Here is a 17,477-nt window from a genome sequence, read left to right on the forward strand (position 1 = left end):
TCCTTAACAAGTTCCTCTTAGTCATGCCTCCATCTTAATTAACCTTTGTACCTGTTTTATTCCAGGGGACAGTGTCAAAACAGTGCACGGAATGGTGGGCAACCTGCCTCTTCACCTTTTTAATAGCAAGCACCTTACAGAAGTAATGGAATTCAACTTATATTTCCCTTGATTTTACTGGTCTGAATTAATTTTAGTTACTTTAACATTTTAATTTCCCTTAACTGTACATGAGAGAATATAATGACCTAAGAGAATACTGAACCAGAGTCAGCCAAATATATTACTGACCCCAAAGTTAGGTTTTAATTGGTCCTAAAGGAATGTACCACCCCAATAGTTTGAGAGTTAGGCAAACAGAATTTCCTTGGGGAGGGAAGAAAAAAGCTGTAGAACAGCCAAATGTACTCAACATTGTTAAAACGGCTCTTTGTTTTCACCCCTGAATGATACTTCTTTACTACACTATACGCACAGAAATCCTAACAGAATCTTGGTTGCCAGTATTATTTAGGCTGGCCCAATCCAGGACAGAACCCCACCCCACCCCCAAAATTCCCCTTCTCTCAGGCTCTGAAAGGCACAATATTTAACTATTTCTTAATAGAACTACCAAAACACTTCAGAAACAAGTGGCTCACAAATCATTTTAAATTCGTGTATTGCCTGTGCATGAGAAAACTAATAAATCCCGAAGATAGTTCTATTTTTATATGGCGATTAAAAATAACTGAAACATCAAGACACTTTCAGTGAAAGCAACATTTCAATTACAAATTGTAATGCCTGTTAAACTACCTATGGGAGAAGCTGCAAGTCCTAGGCAAATGCACTTTGGGGTTACACTACAGTGCTCCTTCAGTCTGCACAAAGATTAAGGTAATTTACAGTCAATCTGTGAATGCTGAGACAGTGTTACATCATCTTGTCTGTACAATTAATACGTCCTTAAAGAGATAACCAGAATCAGTTTTTCTACTGTATTTTCAACAAGCCTCACTAACCAGTACTTTTGCTGAGATGTTCATCAAAGATGCTGTAAGATTCTACACAATTAAGAAATACTCTGCTTTGAAGTATTTCCTTATCTTTATTTTTTCCATTACAGATATTTTGCTCAGATGATCTACTGTAGTATGTTTCTAGAGATGCTGTCCCAAATGTGCATACATACATTGTATACAAATAAAGCAAAAACTGTCAGTAGTATAAATCTTACAGCATTTTTGTTTGCAAAAATACATGCCAAAGTCACGATAAGCAATGTTGTATCACAAATTATAAAGCGCAAATGATTTGCTTCTTTTTAATGCTTTTATTCTACATAAATTACTACCAGAGACTAATGTTTAAAAAGCAAATAAACTGGACAGATGCAGGACAAAAATCTGTTCACCCAACTATAAAAGGTAATATGTTTTGTAAAAATTACAATAAATGCAGAAGTGTTTGACGCATGCAGTAGCCTTAAATGAAAAAGCATTGATTCCCACTGTTCCAGGAAAACAAAAAAGAAACAAACACAGTGAAACCCACACATCTTACTGCACTCCACCTTAAAATGTATCATATATTGGGTTTGTTTATAACAGCACAGAATTCCAAGAGTCAAAATGAAATAAAGCGGGTATTTTAAAGATTTAAGAGCCGTTATCAAAAATAAATTACATTTTTTTCAAGATACAGAAATGCTGCTATGATGGCTGAGAGCCCAGTAACCTTTCAATAGCCGCATTGATATCCCTCCTGTGGCTATTAGCGCTTGCAAGTTTGCTTCATGGTTCAAAAATCCCATTGCACTGAGCTGTTCCAGTTGCTGCTGAAATCTAACTTCTGGATTCTGTAGCTGAGGATTCACTCCAGCAAGAGCCTGCAGCATTTGTTGGATAAACTGCTGGTGTCCAGGTTCGGTGGTTCCTACTGTGGGACTTGGGTTTTCGCTAGATGTAGAAGTAGAGCCATTGGTTCCTGAAGAGCCTCCAGTACTTCCTAATGCCCCCAGGCCAGGAGTAAACCCTGGGATGAGGCCGGGGGCTTCAGTTGCTAAGGTCTCTAAACCCTGCTGAATCTGTAATAAGGCCTGCATTGCTCTAGGGTTTGACATAGCCGATAACGTATCAGGATTCTGCATCTGTGCAGCAAGGTCAGGGTTCTGGCTTAGTGACTGCATCATGCTTCTCATGTAGGGGGCAGACAACATGTTTTGCATAAGTTGTGGGTTTTCAGTTATTTGCTGCAACAAGCTCTGCATTCCTGGTGTATTGAACATACTGGCTCCTACTCCAGGTCCCAAATTTGGCGCAGCAGAACTCTGCCCAGCAGTACCACCAGCAGCACTACCACTAGTGCCCCCCACTGAGCTGGTGGTGCCACTGGAAGCTGATGAACTCTGAGAAGCCTGTGGAGCCCACGGATTGGGTAATGGATCTCTATTTTCTGTACGGGAAGGCTGACTACCTTCACCTGACAATGTATTGCTCACTAACGAAGCAAACGGATTACCACCAAACTGTTCTTGTGCAGCACTCAACATGGGTTCCTGAATATCTGTGTACATGCGCCGTAAAGCATTGTATCCCCCTGGGATGCTTTCCAGGTTGCTCAAGGCTCGGTCCTGGTTTCTCATCATTTCCTGCATCATTGCCGGATTCCTAGCAAGTTCCAATGTTTGTCTCATAATATCTGGATTATTTAGCATATGACTAATTTCTGGATTTCTCTGTATCAACTGTTGCATTTGTGGATTGGCCATAATTAACTGCCTCATCAGGTCAGGATTTGAAAGCATGCTCTGGACAAAGGGATTCTCCATGATCTGGACCATCATTTCAGGATTGGACATAAGTTGCCGCTGCATCTGGCTCTGTAGTTCAGAGAAGTTGGTAGTATTCAAACCCAAGCTACTCAGACCTGCAAGTCCTCCAAGGCCACCTAAACCAAAAGGGCTGCTAGTGGCAGAACCAGATGTGGAGTTACTACTAGGAGCTGATGATGTGGTAGCACTGGTTCCACTGGCATTTGTTTGTTGAGCTGAATGATCCTGAGGCCTGTTTTGTGTTTTGATGACAAGGTGAACAGTAAGTCCATCGTGAATTCCATGCTGACTCAAAGTATCTTGATCTTTTAAAATTTTTCCCGCAAATATCAACACAAGTTGGTCGGTATGTGATTTGAAACGTTTCGAGATTTCTTCCTTGAACTGCTGGACAGAGCTGTTCTCGGGCACTGCGAACTCCTCCTTCTCCTTCGGGGTCTTCACGGTGACTTTCATGATCTTGGGTTCCGTGGAGGCGGTGGCGGCAGGGGCGCCGGCACCTTCGGCCGCGGCGGCGTTGTCCTGGGAACTCGGAGGGCCGCCGCTTTCACTATTCTCGGCCATGGCGGCGGCGGTGACTCAGGCGCAAAGGAGGGAGCGGGTGAGCGAGCGGGAGCCAGGCAACGCCAGAGCCGGCCTGGCCTGGCCGGGCAGCGGAGAATGTGGGGCGCGCTACCTCAGTGACAACTGGCTCAGGGCCGCCCTGGTGGGCGAGGAGCCGCGGAGCTTGGCGTGGGCTCCGGCGCAGGCCCTGGTCGGGTGCTCAGCAGCCGCTGTGTGTTCAGACGGCGATGAGTCGCAGCGACCGTTTCTTTTATGTTTCTTGAGAAACAAAGTTATTAATACACAATAACTGTTTCTATTTAAAGACACCTTATTTAATATCACTGAACTCACAGCCAACAGCACCATGATGTGTGCCCGAATGAAGCTTATCTAACAAGCACAGTTCAGTCGCTCAGTTGTGTCTGACTCTTTGCGACCCCATGAATCGCAGCACGCCAGGCCTCCCTGTCCATCACCAACTCCCGGAGTTCACTCAGACTCACGTCCACTGAGTCAGTGATGCCATCCAGCCATCTCATCCTCTGTCGTCCCCTTCTCCTCCTGCCCCCAATCCCTCCCAGCATCACAGTCTTTTCCAATGAGTCAACTCTTCACATGAGGTGGCCAAAGTACTGGAGTTTCAGTTTTAGCATCATTCCTTCCAAAGAACACCCAGGGCTGATCTCCTTCAGAATGGACTGGTTGGATCTCCTTGCAGTCCAAGGGAATCTCAAGAGTCTTCTCCAACACCACAGTTCAAAAGCATCAATTCTTCGGTGCTCAGCTTTCTTCACAGTCCAACTCTCACATCCATACATGACCACTGGAAAACCATAGCCTTGACTAGACGGACATTTGTTGGCAAAGTAATGTCTCTGCTTTTGAATATGCTATCTAGGTTGGTCATAACTTTCCTTCCAAGGAGTAAGCGTCTTTTAATTTCATGGCTGCAGTCACCATCTGCAGTGATTTTGGAGCCCCCCAAAATAAAGGCTGACACTGTTTCCACTGTTTCCCCATCTATTTCCCACGAAGTGATGGGACCAGATGCCATGATCTTCGTTTTCTGAATGTTGAGTTTTAAGCCAACTTTTCACTCTTCTCTTTCACCTTTATCAAGAGGCTTTTTAGTTTCCTCTTCACTTTCTGCCATAAGGGTGGTGTCATCTGCATATCTGAGGTTATTGATATTTCTCCCAGCAATCTTGATTCCAGATTGTGCTTCCTCCAGCCCAGCGTTTCTCATGATGTACTCTTCATATAAGTTAAATAAGCAGAGTGACAATATATAGCCTTGACGTACTCCTTTTCCTATTTGGAACCAGTCAGTTGTTCCATGTCCAGTTCTAACTGTTGCTTCCTGACCTGCATATAGGTTTCTCAAGAGGCAGGTCAGGTGTTCTGGTATTCCCATCTCTTTCAGAATTTTCCACAGTTTATTGTGATCCACACAGTCAAAGGCTTTGTTTGGCATAGTCCATAAAGCAGAAATAGATGTTTTTCTGGAACTCTCTTGCTTTTTCCATGATCCAGCGGATGTTGGCAATTTGATCTCTGGTTCCTCTGCCTTTTCTAAAACCAGCTTGAACATCTGGAAGTTCACGGTTCACATATTGCTGAAGCCTGGCTTGGAGAATTTTGAGCATTACTTTACTAGCGTGTGAGATGATCTGAGCATTCTTTGGCATTGCCTTTCTTTGGGACTGGAATGAAAACTGACCTTTTCCAGTCCTGTGGCCACTGCTGAGTTATCCAAATTTGCTGGCATATTGAGTGCAGCACTTTCACAGCATCCTCTTTCAGGATTTGAAATAGCTCAACTGGAATTCCATCACCTCCACTAGCTTTGTTCATAGTGATGCTTTCTAAGGCCCACTTGACTTCACATTCCAGGATGTCTGGCTCTAGGTCAGTGATCACACCATCGTGATTATCTGGGTTGTGAAGATCTTTTTTGTACAGTTCTTCTGTGTATTCTTGCCACCTCTTCTTAATATCTTCTGCTTCTGTTAGGTCCATACCGTTTCTGTCCTTTATCGAGCCCATCTTTGCATGTAATGTTCCCTTGGTATCTCTAATTTTCTTGAAGAGATCTCTAGTCTTTCCCATTCTGTTGTTTTCCTTTATTTCTTTTCACTGATCAGTGAGGAAGGCTTTCTTATCTCTTCTTGCTATTCTTTGGAACTCTGCATTCAGATGCTTATATCTTTCCTTTTCTCCTTTGCTTCACTTCTCTTCTTTTCACAGCTATTTGTAAGGCCTCCCCAGACAGCCATTTTGCTTTTTTGCATTTCTTTTCCATGGGGATGGTCTTGATCCCTGTCTTCTGTACAATGTCACGAACCTCAGTCCATAGTTCATCAGGTACTCTATCTATCAGATCTAGTCCCTTAAATCTATTTCTCACTTTCACTGTATAATCATAAGGGATTTGATTTAGGTCATACCTGAATGGTCTAGTGGTTTTCCCTACTTTCTTCAATTTAAGTCTGAATTTGGCAACAAGGAGTTCATGATCTGAGCCACAGTCAGCTCCTGGTCTTGTTTTTGTTGACTGTATAGAGCTTCTCCATCTTTGGCTGCAAAGAATATAATTAATCTGATTTCGGTGTTGATCATCTGGTGATGTCCATGTGTAGAGTCTTCTCTTGTGTTGTTGGAAGAGGGTGTTTGCTATGACCAGTGCATTTTCTTGGCAAAACTCTATTAGTCTTTGCCCTGCTTCATTCCATATTCCAAGGCCAAATTTGCCTGTTACTCCAGGTGTTTCTTGACTTCCTGCTTTTGCATTTCAGTCCCCTATAATGAAAAGGACATCTTTTTTGGGTGTTAGTTCTAAAAGGTCTTGTAGGTCTTCATAGAACTGTTCAACTTCAGCTTCTTCAGCGTTACTTGGGGCAAAACTTGGATTACTGTGATACTGAATGGTTTGCCTTGGAAACAAAGAGAGATCATTCTGTCGTTTTTGAGACTGCATCCAAGTACTGCATTTCGGACTCTTTTGTTGACCATGATGGCTACTCCATTTCTTCTGAGGGATTCCTGCCCGCAGTAGTAGATATAATGGTCATCAGAGTTAAATTCACCCACTCCAGTCCATTTTAGTTCGCTGATTCTAACAAGCACAGTCTCTGCATAAAACACATTCCAGCCTTCGTGCACTTAGAAAACCCTAGAAAACACTTCATGTCTGTATGAACAGCAAAATCACCCACCACCAAAAGCATGAAATGCAAGAAACATGGCACTATAAACAGATCATAAAAATTTAGGATACTTAGTTACAGTCTGAGCTATGGTTTGAATACTGCGTACTGCCAAAGTTCATATAAGTCCTAATCCCAAGGTGATGGTATTAGACAGTAGGCCTGTGGGAGGTGATTAGGTCATGAGGATAAAGCCCTCACAAATGAGACTAGTGCCCCTATTAAAGAGACATCAGAGCGTTCCCTAGCCCCTTCTGCCATTACAGAATACAAGAAGTCTGTAGAGGATCTTCATCTGACCATATTGGAATCTTGATCCCAGACTTCCAGGCTCCAGAACCATGAGAAACAATATTTAGTGACCCAGTCTATGATATTCCACTACAGCAGTGGAATAATAAATACACTGAGACACTGTATGTCAAGGCAACTCATTTTTTGTTACTCAATGCATGAGTAACACACTCCATAAATACCCACAAAAAAGCATCACTAGTATCGACTTTTTGGTTACAAAAATGTTTTAGCTAGTAAGCATTTTTACAATACATAAAAAATATGGAATTTATGAATAATGAGAATGGACAGTAATTAGAACAGTGCCTAATACAAAGTAAGCCCTCAACACACATTTGTGATTAGAATTACTTTAACACGCAAAATGAATCTCTGCACAAAAGCCCTCATCGCCTCTGCACCCAACCCTTGTCATTTACTGAGCCTTCACCATGGGCCGGGTCCTCTGCTAATCACTTCACACGTGTCACCATGTGTCCTTCTTCTTACAGCCCTACAAGGTATGTGCCATTTTTATTCCCATTTTCCAGGTGGGGAAATCAAGACTCAGAGAGGAAATCTGATGACCTGAGGCCACACAGCTTATAAATAGTAGAGCCAGGATTCAAGGGCATGCTCCTACACTGGTACTCTTCTCTCAGCCCAGTTATCAATTCCTTTTCTGAAGAGCAACTAATTTTGTGATACTAATAATATGCAGTAATACTAATAATATGCAGTGTTTATTGGGTTATATTTTATAAGTCTGCCATCTGGCTAAGTGCCTTATATTTGGGATCTCCCTGAACCTGTTCAACAATATCCTGAAAGAATTACTATTATTACAACATTTTAGGGATTAGGTAAAGTACAGCCCAGAGAGGTTCAGTAGCACACCAGTGTCTCAGGTAACCTCCATTTCCCAGCGGAGAGCAGCCCACCAGTCTCGATGGAAAACACTTGCAGAGCCCAGGTGGTTCTCACTTACCAGATGATCATGAAAAAAGGCACTGCGAAGGCTTCCGAAGTGATGCCATAAACCAGCGTCTGCAGCGAGTTGGGGAAGGTGCTCACTGTCTTGGGGACCACTTCCCAGGTGGTGTTGAAGTTGGTGAATGGCCCGCAGGCTTTGGAGGACGGGATGCTGCCAGGACACAAAGCATGGGGCTCAGCCCAGGCCTGCAGCACAGGCTGAGCAGCCTCCTCTGCACGCCTGCAAAACTGCATTAACAGGACCCACAAGGAACTGCCTGACCACATGGGCCTTCGGGAAAACCCCAGTCAAAAATGCTTACCCTGAAGTCTCAAGTCCCTAGACTTGATTTCCAGTTTACAAGAAATTGAGGACAGAAGGTCGAGTTAAAAAATAGAGCTACCATATATGATCCTGCACTCTTACTCCTGGGCATATATCCAGAGAAAACTTTAATTTGAATAGATACATGCACCCCAGTGTTCAGTGCACGGAAGCAACCTAAGTATCCATCGAGAGATGAATGAATAGGAAGATGTGGCACACACACACACACAATGGAGTATTACTCAGCCAGAAAAAAGAATGAAACAATACCATTTGCTGCAAATAGATGGACCTAAAGATTATCATATTAAGTGAAATAAGCCAAACAGAGAAATGGTATGTGTAATCTAAATAATTTAATGAACTTTTTTTACAAAACATAAATAGACCCACAGACATAGAAAACAAACTTATGGTTACCAAAGGAGAAGGTGATGAGTGGGTAGGGATAAATTAGAAGTTTGGGATTAACATATACATACTACTTACATATAAAACAGATAATCAACAAGGACCCATTGTACAGCACAGAGAACTATACTCAGTATTTTATAATAACCTATAAAGGAAAAGAATCTGAAAAAGAATATATTTATATAACTAAATCACTTTGCTGTATACCTGAAACTAACACAACACTGAAAATCAACTATACTTCAGTTAAAAAAAAAGAATCTGTTACTCAAAGATAGATACTCTGGTGATATTCTAGAACAGCAGTAAATTGAGCATCAGAAATTAAAAAAAAAAGATCAAGATAAATGACACTGTGAGAAAACAGACAGCTCTAGAATGTGGGGAGACCACTCTTCAGCCTATTAATTTAGAGGTGAGGAAACTGGTCTCGACTTTTTTAAGATTAAAAAAGACTAAGGAAACATGGTAACCAAAAGTAATGAGTAAAACCTGAAAAAGAGCCTCATTTACAAAATAAAGCTCTAAAAGACTATTTGCAGACAACTGGAGAAACTTGGCAATGGCGGGAACATGATATTGGCGTTATTTTTCTTAGGTGTGATAATGTTATTGTGGATATATAGGAAGAATGTCCTTACCTTTAGGAAGTGAAGGTTTAGGTATTTAGGAATGAAATGTTATGATGCCTACAAACATGGTGTGGTTCATCTGCACACACACAAAAGGTATGAACAGAGACAGAGTAGACAAATGGAGCAGGATGCAACAGTTGGGACATCCAGGTAAAGGGTATATAAGCTGTCACTGCTGCTATTTTTTTCAACTTTTCCATAGATTTGAAAATTGTTTAAATAAAAAGGGAAAAATAAAATTACAATGGGAAAAAAAATTAAGGCTTACAAGAATTGGCTATAGTCACATCACAAAGTTCTGTGTAGGAAATTTTCTACTGCAGCCCTATTTTACGGATAAAAATTGATTCCTGGAAACAACCTAAATGTTGTTTAAGAAAATGGATGAGCAATTTGTGATCCATTCATACACTGGAATAAAGAACCACCTAGAGGGACACACACATATAGATATGACTGGCTTAGATAGAAGCTAAGTAGCCGGAAACAGAACTGGAGCATGAATTTCCACCACATACTCGTCTATACTTTTCCAAATCTATGCCATGTGAATGCATTTCTTATTTTAAAAATCCAAAGTTAAAAAATTAAAACAACAAGAGTTCTGTATGTGCTGGCCTGGAAAAGGACATAATATAAAAGTGAAACAAATTAAGTTGCCAAACACTATTATTCCATATGCATTAAAAAAATACATTTTTTCATAATAAATCTCTTTAATTTATACTCTTTTCTGTACTACTTGAATTTTTCAATGTATAACATACTACCATTACAATAAACATACATAGACTTTGGCCACCTGATGCGAAGAACTGACTCACTGGAAAAGACCCTGATGCTGGGAAAGATGGAAGGCAGGCAAAGAAGGGGATGACAGAGGATGAGATGGTTGGTTGGCATCACCAACTTCATGGACATGAGTCTGAGCAAGCTCTGGGAGTTGGTGATGGACAGGGAATCCGTGCTGCAGTCCATGGGGTCAGAGTCAGATACGACTGAGCAACTGAACTGAACTGAACTGACACAGACTCAAATTAGTTTAAAAAATAATAAAACCTGAGAGAGGAATTCAAAGTTCTAGGCTTTTCAATTAAAGATGAAGAAATGTGGCGCAGTGGTAAAGAATCCACCTGCCAACGCAGGAGGTGCAAGAGACGTGGGTTCGATCCCTGGGTCAGGAAGATCCCCTGGTACTGGAAATGGCAACTCACTCCAGTATAAGAAAAAAAAAAAATGAAGAAATGGGACAAAATAGGATACATAAAATAAAGAAACGGAATTCCATGAGACTAAGTCAAGGGGTGGCAAACTACAGCCCATAGACCAAATCTGGTCCACAGTCTATTTTTCATAAAGTTTTACCGGAACATAGTCTTGCCTACTGGCTTATATACATAGATGCAACATAGGCTGCATAGGTTGCAACATAGATGATATGTAATCAGTTGAGCCAAATAAGTGCTACAGAAACCATATAGCTTGCAAAGGCTAAGTCGTTTACTCTCTTTCCAGAGTCGGTATAAATGGTTCTAACAGAAAAAGTGGCACCCCTGGGTTTGGAACCCTCAATTTCTCATCCTCAGGACTGAACATTTCCCTTCTTTCCAAATTCCACACTAGATGACACGCTCCCCCGTGCCGTGTCTGAGTTGTCTTTATACCCCCAGCACCTAGCACAGTGCCTGGTACATAGAAGACACGCCAAATCTTCTCAGTGCCCATGCATTATCTTTACAATCAGAAACAAACAATCCCAAAGGCGACCAGAAGACAGGTCCTAGGAAAAGGGATCGGGTGGAACAGACCCAAACAACACTCTCAAAACCAACGGGAAACCTGCAAGTTCAAGTTCAGAAGTGGACTAAGATATTTCAGCATCCAGAGGGTGATTCCAAAACAAAGGTGGACTTAACACCCAGGAGTAACTTACTGACCTCTGCTGGTGCCAATAAAGAATGCAAAGAAGGCTTTAACACAAAAGAGGGACAAGTCAAGGAAGGAATGTTCTAGAAAGAAAGTCATATTTACCGTGCCATGCTGATTGTCAGAGGTATAATTGCCAAGCACAGTCCAATCAGCAACACCAACAGGAAGAAGAAATTAGAATTGGATGCTCTGAACTGCCTCGGAGAGGGTCTGCAGGTATAAAGAAGACTTATCTAAGGAGAGAAAGGAAGAAAGAGGAAAAATGAAGAGCACTGCTTCTCTGAGGATAAATGAGCACAGTCATGCATTACAGTGGGAATATAAATTGGCTATAACCTTTCTAGAGGGTAGTCAGCAATACAGACCATAGTGAAAAAAATGGCCAAAACACACGCATATGGTGTTTACTGCTACAGTTGTTGATAACAGGGAATAACTGAAAGCAACCAAAAAAAAAAAAAAAAAAAGGAAGTCGCTCAGTCGTGTCCGACTCTTAGCGATCCCATGGACTACAGCCCACCAGGCTCCTCCATCCATGGGATTTTCCAGGCAAGAGTACTGGAGTGGGGTGCCATTGCCTTCTCCGGAAAGCAACCAAAGCAACTATCAATGTAAGCAGCTATCAATGTAGTTCCTTAAAGGTTAAAGTGATTCACACAATGGAAAACCACCTAGCCCTTAGAAAAAACAAGAGAGCTTTACATCGTATAAGGCACTGTCAAATAAAAAGTTGGGACGTCAAAACTTTGTACTGTATGATCTCATTTGTTTTTTAAAAATATGTATTTTTAAACACATTACCATAAATTTCCTTTCTCAGCCTTACTGAGGTATAATTGACAAATAAAATTATAAGGTAGAGTATACAACGTGATATATTTACAGTACACAGCATGAAGATTTGAAAAGATTCAAAAAGTATTCTCCTTAGGGGTTTAAATATGTATTAAATATATACATACCAGAATAGGAGATACTTTGCTTGCATTTTTACGTGAACATGGATTTTTCCTATATAGTAAGTCTTTACTGAATTTGTTCCAATACTGTTTCTGTTTTTATGCTTTTGGTTTTTTTGGCTATGATACATGGGATTTCAGGCTCTCTGACAGGGGACTGAAACATCACCCTCTGCACTGGACCCCCAGTGCTTAAGTTCCTTTCCTATATATTAAAAATAAATATTTCCAATGAGGTTAAGACTTGAAGGGGAGATCAGGTGGGGAGTGGGGGAGAAAGAGGCATATACTTCCTCCTGAGTATTGCAGAAAGCTATAGTCTCAGGAGCATCAAGCTCCTGTGACCACAGCAGTCAGAGCATCTTGTGAGCCGAGGGACCCTGGTGTCTGGTCAGGGTGTCTGGGGGCAGCTGGCCAGTCAAGCTGGGGTGTCAGAACTCAGTCCAGTGCCTGTGACCCATTCTATTACCCCCACGCTGTCTCTACTGAGCTACACGCTGGGAAGCCACTGCCTGATACTTTCTGGAAGAAGAAAAAGTTCCTACGAGCTTTCTCGTATCCACTTCTCCTGTGGTGACTTCAGCCAACTGAGTTTTCAAATGAAAGCACTGGAACATTCTTCAAAGACCAAAACAGCTGGGTAGAAAGTATGACCCAATGAAAGGCCCGGCCTACTGGATTAAGAGCATAGGCTCTGGAGTGAGGTAAACTTGGGTTCACATCTCAGGAGTCACTGATAAGCTGTGTGATCTTGGATCAGTTACTTAGCCTCTCTGAACTTCAGCTTCCTAATTTATAAAATATGGTTACTAGCAGTACCTACTTTAAAGGATTACATGATCATCTATATAGTGGTTCAGCAGAGTGGGAGGACACAGTATTATTATCACCTGTTAGTACTGTTGTACTTATTAATAATACTATTATTACTTCCATTTTTTAATTCCTAGGGCCTGGTATATTAGGTGCTCAATTATGTTGGGCTTATTAACAGATATATATAAATATATATATATATATATATATATATATATATCTAGAAGAAGGGATGGAATACATACCTGCACTGTTTAAATGTTTAACAGTGAGCATATATTGCATCTATAATTTTAAAAAGTTTGATTAACAAGCCAAGATAAATTAGTCATCTGTAGGGCTACTTCACCCATTGAGCCCTTAGTTCAGGTACAACGCCTACAATCTGTGAGCTGTTTGAGAAGCTACGTAAATAACTGATAACTGAAAATAAATGCACCAGCTCCAAAAGCCAAGCAGAAAATTAAATAATTTTAAGTAATAAACCTTTTCTTAAAATCACCAAAATGAACCACTGTAGATGCTTACTCCTTGGAAGGAAAGTTATGACCAACCTAGATAGCATATTGAAAAGCAGAGATATTACTTTGGCAACTCAACTCTTAGCTACATACAAAAACATTTAAACCATAGGAGCAAGACCATTCTTCAACTCTCAAAATGATAAAAATGTGAAAACCCATTCAAAGTTTTTTTTTTTTTCACAATAAAAAAAATACATATATCAAATAAGGGATGCAATTGTGATACATCTGATGGGATCTGGGTGGGCTCCAGGCATGTGTGTGCTGAATGTCCTGCAAGATCAAGAATGGTCCGGGTTATCGACCCCTCAACCCCACCTCTCCTTACCTCTTTCACGTAAAAGATGATAATGAACTTTAAGGTTGCAATTGCAGGAAGAAGGGGTGAGAAAAAGGCTCCGATCCAGCAAATGGTTTGCCCGTAAACAATCCCCAGAACATTATCAGGGATGGCAAACTCCTGCTCTCCCCAGCACTGAAAAAGCTTCCAGGAGGAACAGTAGGTCACCAGGATCCTGCAAACAAACAGGACAGCTTACCGCCTGGACTACCAGGGTCGGCCGAGGCACAGAACCACATCCACACAATTAGGGCTGTTTCCATGCATACTTCTCATGCAAACTGTTCGTCATATGTCTAGAAGATGCAACATACAGTGAACTCTGGAGTCATTAAGACTAGGGTACAAGTCTCAGATCTATAGTTTACCAGCCAACTAACATTAGACAAGGCTCATTTTTCTCATCTGAAACATAGGAGGATTATAACACAGCTTACTGCACTGCATAGACAGTAAATGACCTGCAGTCTCTGTGTGCTGGCGTGCCACTCAATTCAAAAAGTACAGCGCTATCGTTCATCCACACAGATAATGGCTTACGAGGGACCTATTGCCCTGTATGCCACTCCTGGAATCCTAGAAGCTTCCTACAGAAACCCTAGGACCAGGGGCCTGAGATAAATACACACAGCTATTCACTGTAGCATTATCACATATTAGCAAAAATACTGGGTAACAACCCAAGTGCCCATCAGCAGGGGCTTCATCATCAAATTAGAAGCAATGTGTACAGCAGACTATTACACAGTCTTTAAAACATATGAGGAAAATATATGTGTCCTGACATGTAAAGTCATGGTATTTTGCTTGTGTAGGGGAAAAAGCAAGCTGTGCTGCTACTGCTAAGGCACTTCAGTCGTGTCCGACTCTGTGTGACCCCATAGACAGCAGCCCAACAGGCTGCCCCGTCCCTGGGATTCTCCAGGCAAGAACACTGAGTGGGTTGCCATTTCCTTCTCCAATGCATGAAAGTGAAAGTGAAGTCGCTCAGTCGTGTCTGACCCTTAGCGACCCCATGGACTGCAGCCTTCCAGGCTCCTCCGTCCATAGGATTTTCCAGGCAGGAGTACTGGAGTGGGGTGCCATTGCCTTCTCCGAAGCAAGCTGTGGATCCACGTAGATGTAACATGATCCCGTTTGTGGGCAAGAAAAGGACACTTTCAGCAAGACTGTGTGTTTACTTACATGTGTATTTATGCAAATATGCTTTTGTTTTCTTTTTAAGGATGGCTGGATCTACCGCAGATGTTAACAATGGCCACCTCCGAGGAGTGGGGTGGGTCTGGGGAATTAGGGGTAAGGTAACAAGAGGGCTCTCACTATTCTCAGAATTTCTATATTTATTTAAATATTTAAAAACTGTAATATAAACATTCACATCATATTTGTGTAATTTTTTTTAAAAGGACAGTTTCTTTTTTAATGTTTACTTTTATGGGTTTATTGAACTTCTGGCATATGCCAGGAGACTTTGTACATGTGAGTAAAAAAAGAATTTGTACATGTGATTAAGTGAACAGTTTCACTTAAGGCTCAAGAAGATGTTGAGAAAAAAAAAATTTTAATGACGGCATAGTAATGACAGTCCTGATGGTGACAGTTAATGTTTTGTTGAGTTTTGTGGCATGGAGTGTTCTTAGTACTTTTATCTGCATTTTGTCATTTAATCTTCACCAAAGGGGTATGAGATGGGTACTGCCAGTATTCCCATTTCATAGGTAGGAAAACAGGCACAGAGCTTAAGTAATTTGCCCAAGGTCATGTGATGAGGAAATGGGCAGTGCTGGGCTTGAACACAGATTAGGAAATGCAGTGTCCACTGCAGCCTGGAGGACCTCCACTAACAGGGCCCGTGGCTGTGACATGGCAAGAAGTCACCCCGGGGGCATCCCCCAGAAAGCAGCCTCATTTCTGCTCTTTGTGCTGCCTTTCAATGGGGCGCATAATGGACTCAGGATGATGGCCTGGAGCTGTCTGAAAGGCGCCAGTGGTTGTCAAGTGGTTTCCAGGATGTGGAATCATCCAGTACTTAGTGAAGAGCAGCTGTGATGGGGACCTGTTGGGGAGGATGAGGGGTCAGGGGAGATAAGAAGGGTACCCCTCACACTTACTTTCTAGGAAAATCCACAAAAAGTGTCACAGCCAGGATGATGATGAGGTCAAAGATCATCAGCTTGTACATTTCCTGCCCAACTTGGGTCTCCCAGCACTGAAACCAAGAGAGAAACAAGCCTGACTTGGAGCAGCAAAAGCCAGGTTCTACTGAGGTCATTTCCAGCCCCCGATCCTGTGCCTCTGGAGGCCACCAGTCAACACTCCCCTGAGCTCCAGCACAGACTTGGGTTTTCAAACCCTTAGGAGTTCCTGGTGTGACAGATTCAGCTACAGAGCAAGAAAGAGGATCACCTGGGATTCACACCCTTGGCTCCACGGGCTGTTCTCTCGACCTTAATGCTACCGCGCGCCCCCCGCCCCCGCCAAATGACCCACCTCGTAGGACGCCCTTCCCCCCAGCCTCACCGGGTAGAGTTTCTGGTTGTAGCCACAGAGCTCACACAAGTAGTTGTCACAGGATGTAATCTTGGAGCCCAGGGTGAACACCAGCACACAGATGGTGGCCAGCCGCATGAAGACGCACCTGCGGGGGAGAGGGGAGGCGGGGAACATGGGATGAGAAGGGCTTGGGGCAAGCTGGCCCCTCGGAACAGGGCTGGGTGCAGAGAAGTGGCCTTTCTTAACAGCAAACCCACAGATGGGCACCGGGCTTCAGTTTGGGATGATGAGCAGGTTCTGGAAACGGCAGTAGTGATGGTAGTACAACACTGAGTAAGTACTTTGTGCCACTGAATTACACACTTACAAGTGGCTAGGATGGTAACTTTCATGTTATATATATATTTTATCACATTTTTTTAAATGCAAAAGAAAAAAAAATATCAGAAAGCTGGGAAGTCCTGAGTCCATGACGATGTAGCCATGCTCAGAACAACTCCTGAAAAGAACTAACTGAATTTTCTAAGTATCAGTTTTGAGAGATGGCTTAGGATATATTGAGAAGTGGGAAAAAAAAATACATGGCAGAGTCTCAGGTAGAAACAATCCTATTTTTAAAAAAAAACAAAACGTGTGAATATTGGCATGAACAACAGGAACCATGTAGATAAGGGCTGCTGGGGGGAAGTGGATTCAAGACAGGAGGGCAGAGGGCTCGTTTTCTACGAAGATGGTTCATTTATTGTTTGGTTTATAATTTTTAAAAATTAAATGAAATAGAAACATTAAAAGTGTGTGAGTTGGCGGGCAAACCTATACCATCCATCTGATATTCTGTGCTCCTGGGAGATGTGAGTACCCAGCATTGCCAGGGAGGCTTCCATAACTCAAAACTCATTTGGAATCTAACTAAAAAGTCTGAATCCACAGTCATTATTGGTGATGAGGGGATATAGAAAAACAAAAGACACAAACAGCAACAATGATCTAAATCCAAATAAAGAACATTATATAAGACAAATGCCCCAGCTTCTCTCACAAACCAATGGCATAACACAAGGGAAGGGGGATTTTTGAAAGGACAAAAGGGATTTAAGAAACATTAACAACCCAAACCAGCAGGGGGCCTTTCTCTGGATCTTGATTTGAACAAACCAAGACCAACCAATCACAGAAAGCTCTCTGCAGCTCCACCAGGGACCTGACAATTCTATGAGGCATGAT

General features: G+C 42.1%; 2 protein-coding genes across 2 annotated transcripts in view; both read right to left on the bottom strand.

Moving 5' to 3' along the window:
• TMC7 (transmembrane channel like 7) overlaps positions 1-17,477 on the bottom strand; it is a 60,810-nt gene that overhangs the window by 4,233 nt on the left and 39,100 nt on the right. Inside the window, exons 10-14 of the mRNA XM_002698015.7 lie at positions 16,281-16,398; positions 15,872-15,969; positions 13,749-13,935; positions 11,224-11,354; positions 7,832-7,987 (exon numbers count right to left, since the gene is read on the bottom strand). Of these exons, the coding sequence (XP_002698061.3) occupies positions 7,832-7,987; positions 11,224-11,354; positions 13,749-13,935; positions 15,872-15,969; positions 16,281-16,398 (690 nt within the window). The remainder of the gene's footprint in view (positions 1-7,831; positions 7,988-11,223; positions 11,355-13,748; positions 13,936-15,871; positions 15,970-16,280; positions 16,399-17,477) is intronic.
• On the bottom strand, positions 984-3,621 carry LOC783466 (ubiquilin-1-like). Its single transcript, XM_059881550.1, is given in 2 exon segments — positions 984-1,744; positions 1,747-3,621. Coding segments are annotated over 2 exon segments (1,683 nt in total). The 5' UTR covers positions 3,380-3,621; the 3' UTR covers positions 984-1,694.

Source organism: Bos taurus, chromosome 25, assembly GCF_002263795.3.
Source record: "Bos taurus isolate L1 Dominette 01449 registration number 42190680 breed Hereford chromosome 25, ARS-UCD2.0, whole genome shotgun sequence".
Lineage (NCBI taxonomy): Eukaryota > Metazoa > Chordata > Mammalia > Artiodactyla > Bovidae > Bos > Bos taurus.